At 45.1% G+C, this 3,196-nt stretch overlaps 1 protein-coding gene and 1 long non-coding RNA gene across 4 annotated transcripts in view; one reads left to right on the top strand and one right to left on the bottom strand.

Moving 5' to 3' along the window:
• LOC115029080 overlaps positions 1 to 2,167 on the top strand; it is a 17,687-nt gene extending 15,520 nt beyond the window's left edge. Inside the window, exon 3 of the long non-coding RNA XR_003834668.1 lies at positions 1,423 to 2,167. This is a non-coding gene — a long non-coding RNA (uncharacterized LOC115029080). The remainder of the gene's footprint in view (positions 1 to 1,422) is intronic.
• Positions 1 to 3,196, bottom strand: part of Pask (PAS domain containing serine/threonine kinase) — a 41,755-nt gene that overhangs the window by 12,688 nt on the left and 25,871 nt on the right. For all 3 annotated transcript variants that reach the window (XM_021157658.2, XM_029482839.1, XM_021157565.1), the window contains exons 13-14: positions 1,793 to 1,918; positions 1,557 to 1,691 (exon numbers count right to left, since the gene is read on the bottom strand). In XM_021157658.2, coding sequence (XP_021013317.1) covers positions 1,557 to 1,691; positions 1,793 to 1,918 — 261 coding nt within the window. The remainder of the gene's footprint in view (positions 1 to 1,556; positions 1,692 to 1,792; positions 1,919 to 3,196) is intronic.

Raw genomic sequence — 3,196 nt, forward strand, 5'->3', positions numbered from 1 at the left:
TTTTGGTTTTTCAAGACAGGGTTTCTCTGTGTAGCCCTGGATATCCTGGAACTCACTCTGTAGAGCAGGCTGGCCTTGAACTCAGAAATTTGTCTGCCTCTACCTCCCAAGTGCTAGGATTAAAGGCGTGCACCACCACACCCAGCTATAAAAATCTTTAAATCAGAAAGATAGTTAATGGCATGTCAACTAAGGTCAATAAATGAATAAAAAATTATCCATTATAAACACTTGCCTGCATATTTACATATATAGATTTTTAGAAACACACAGGTATGCATGTACATATACATGCAGATATATATACATGCTTAACATTCATAAACATATAAACACGTGCCCATACATACAGACACATACATGTTAGAGCCCAATCAGGAGATCCTGGTACAAGGAAGAAATCTTGCTATGTAGCCCAGAGTGACCTTGAACTCTCTATGCTCCTGCTTCAGCCTCTGCAGTGCTGAAATTATAGGTATGTACCGCCATGTTTAGTCAGAAACCATAGTTTTCATAAGACTGCAATGTCTCTCTACAACTAAACTGTATTGAACTCATCCTTCCTTCCTACAAGCCCCAGATGTGCCTGCTGTCTAGACAGCTGCCCACTGTGATGCTCCCTGAGGTAGTACTGCTGTCCACAGGCTCCAGCCCCATCTCTGACAAACAAGAAAGAAGGAAATATAGACAGAATGACAGACAGATAGATGATGGATAGATGGAAGGATGATGGACAAATGATAGGAAGGAAGGAGAAAAGGAAATATATAATCTTCTGACAGAAGTGTGAGAGGGGTGGTAGGGCATTCTTTTGGCATTTCATAAAAGCTGAAACACACACGGAGAAGCCTGAGAAACTTTCAGGAGTTTACAACTTTGAAGAAATGCTAAGTTTTCAAGAGGAATCACAGCACTTTCAAAATATAACCAAAGGACAAATATACATGTTCCACACATTTCTGGAGGACCTAAGGGAGGAACCACTCACTGCCTTTTCGAATCACTGTCTCCACCCTCTTTCCCCTTCCTGGTTCTCAGATGCCTTCCAGATTTGCTCATCACCTTCCCATTCCTAAAAGTTGAGCAGAGATCCACATTTAAATACAAAAGCAGAGCAAGACAAGCTTTGACATGGGAAGCTCACATCGGAGTCTTTCTGCCTCTTTAGGTAACCTCGGATTTAATCCCAACAGCCTTTCCATGTAGTCACAACAGTGTTTTTAACTGCACACATTAAAAGGTTAAGGCTGTACACAAGGTCACATGGCTGGTGAGGACACAAAATCAAACACACAGAACTCACAATAAATGATGACTTTGTTGTTTAATGTTTGTGACTGGTATATATATGAATAAACTTGAATCACTAAATACACTTCCCTGGTAATTCCTTCCATTCTCCCTTTGTCTTACTCCATCAAGCCCACAGCTGAAGGCTAACACTGGCTCACTGAGGAAACTGTCTACATGCCACTAACTTTTGCAGCCATGGAGCTCAACCACCCCTGCTCACATCCAGCCCACATGCAGCCCACAGAATGCCGGCCCACTCTCACTTGTCGGAAGATGAAACTCGCCAGGGGCTCATCCAAGCAGGGATGGTGGTCAATGAAAGCAAAGAGGTCCATGCCAGAGCCGTGCTTTTCCATCACTAGCTGGAAGAACTCCTGGTTTTCGAATATATCCAGAACCTGAAAAGAGACAAGGCCAGGTCCAGTTTTGTCTAAAAACAACTCCAGTCAACAGATTGTTAAAGAAGCGCCATGACAGCACGCAGAGAATCACCATCTACCTTGATTATGTTGGCATGGTCCACCTTGGACAGAATTGCAATCTCTAAAGTAACTCTTCCAAGTTTGGGATCCTCAATCCAGCAGTCCTCTAAAACCTTCTCCTTCTTAATAAACTTCACCACCACCTACATGGGAGAAGAGCAGAGTCCTCTACCATTTGTTAAACCCTGTGCCCACCACTGGCTTTCTATCTCCCCAAGACCCATTAGCCATGTAAAAAGAAATGTAGCAAGTCCCTGCAACAGGAGAAAAGGAGGAGAAAGCAGCTGAATAAAAATGCTGGCGATTTCTACTTGTTTATTATGGGCAAGATGGGATGGATGGGGTCCGTGGAGGTGCTGAGAAGCCATGGCCAATGCTGGAAAAAAGAAGTCTCAAAAGCCTGATAACTCTGTATAACCCCCAAGAGAATAAGTGTACAAAGTAGAGAAAATAAAGAAAACTGTCCTCACTAGTTAAGTGTCAGTCCTGATGCTGAAATTAACCAGGGAGTCTGGCAAACCTGACATGTGTAGTAAACTTGAGAAACATCACCTGGCAAAAGTGGGACAAAGTTACATTGTAAAAAGAAAGACACCATGACAGCCACTCTAAGACAGGCTCGCTACTCAGGAGACTGGCTACTACACAGAGTGCTAGGAATACAGGGAAGGCAGCCTTGGGTCAAGATTCCAACAAGGCCTAGTTATGTAGCAGCTGAGAGACACCGTCATGCTCCAAGGAGGCGATCCTCTGAGGAAGTAGACAGTGAAGTGACTCATGTACCAGGGAATGCTGAGTGACCAGGAAAAAGGGATGACAAGGCACTAAGTGGACAGGTGCAAGGGAGGGATGCTGGGACAAAGGCCCGGAAGTGCCAACCTCTAGGAAGCCAAGCAAAGGCCAGGGTTGGGAGTGGGTGTGGAGCAAGAGTAGCAGCCAAAAGATCCTGTGCTATGCAAATAAGTCTGTCACACTCATCTGGAGAGAAGAGATATGGCTTGGGTAAAGCAGACCAATTCTGAACAGGGAAGGAAGGCTCCCATGACTTGCCCAGGAGAGAGATGTGAGGGAACTCAGAAAGATGAGGCAGAAGCAAGCCAGTGAGGTCCTGAGGAACTGAAGAGGAGCCCAGTGCCCAGGAAGGGAGGTCAACAGGCAGCAAATGTGCTGTTTAGACATCATTAGTAGATGCCTGCTGCCCAGTAACATGCACAGAGCAAGAAGACAAAAAGAGGAAGGCGTTCTCCAGGAGCTAACACACATGCTTTAAGTGAGGTTAGACACATAAGGGAGAAGACTGATGTTTAAAAAAAGAAAAAGAACCGGGCGTGGTGGCGCATGCCTTTAATCCCAGCACTCGGGAGGCAGAGGCAGGCGGATTTCTGAGTTCGAGGCCAGTCTGGTCTACAGAGTGAGTTCCA

This window comes from Mus caroli, chromosome 1 (assembly GCF_900094665.2).
Source record: "Mus caroli chromosome 1, CAROLI_EIJ_v1.1, whole genome shotgun sequence".
Classification (NCBI taxonomy): Eukaryota; Metazoa; Chordata; class Mammalia; order Rodentia; family Muridae; genus Mus; species Mus caroli.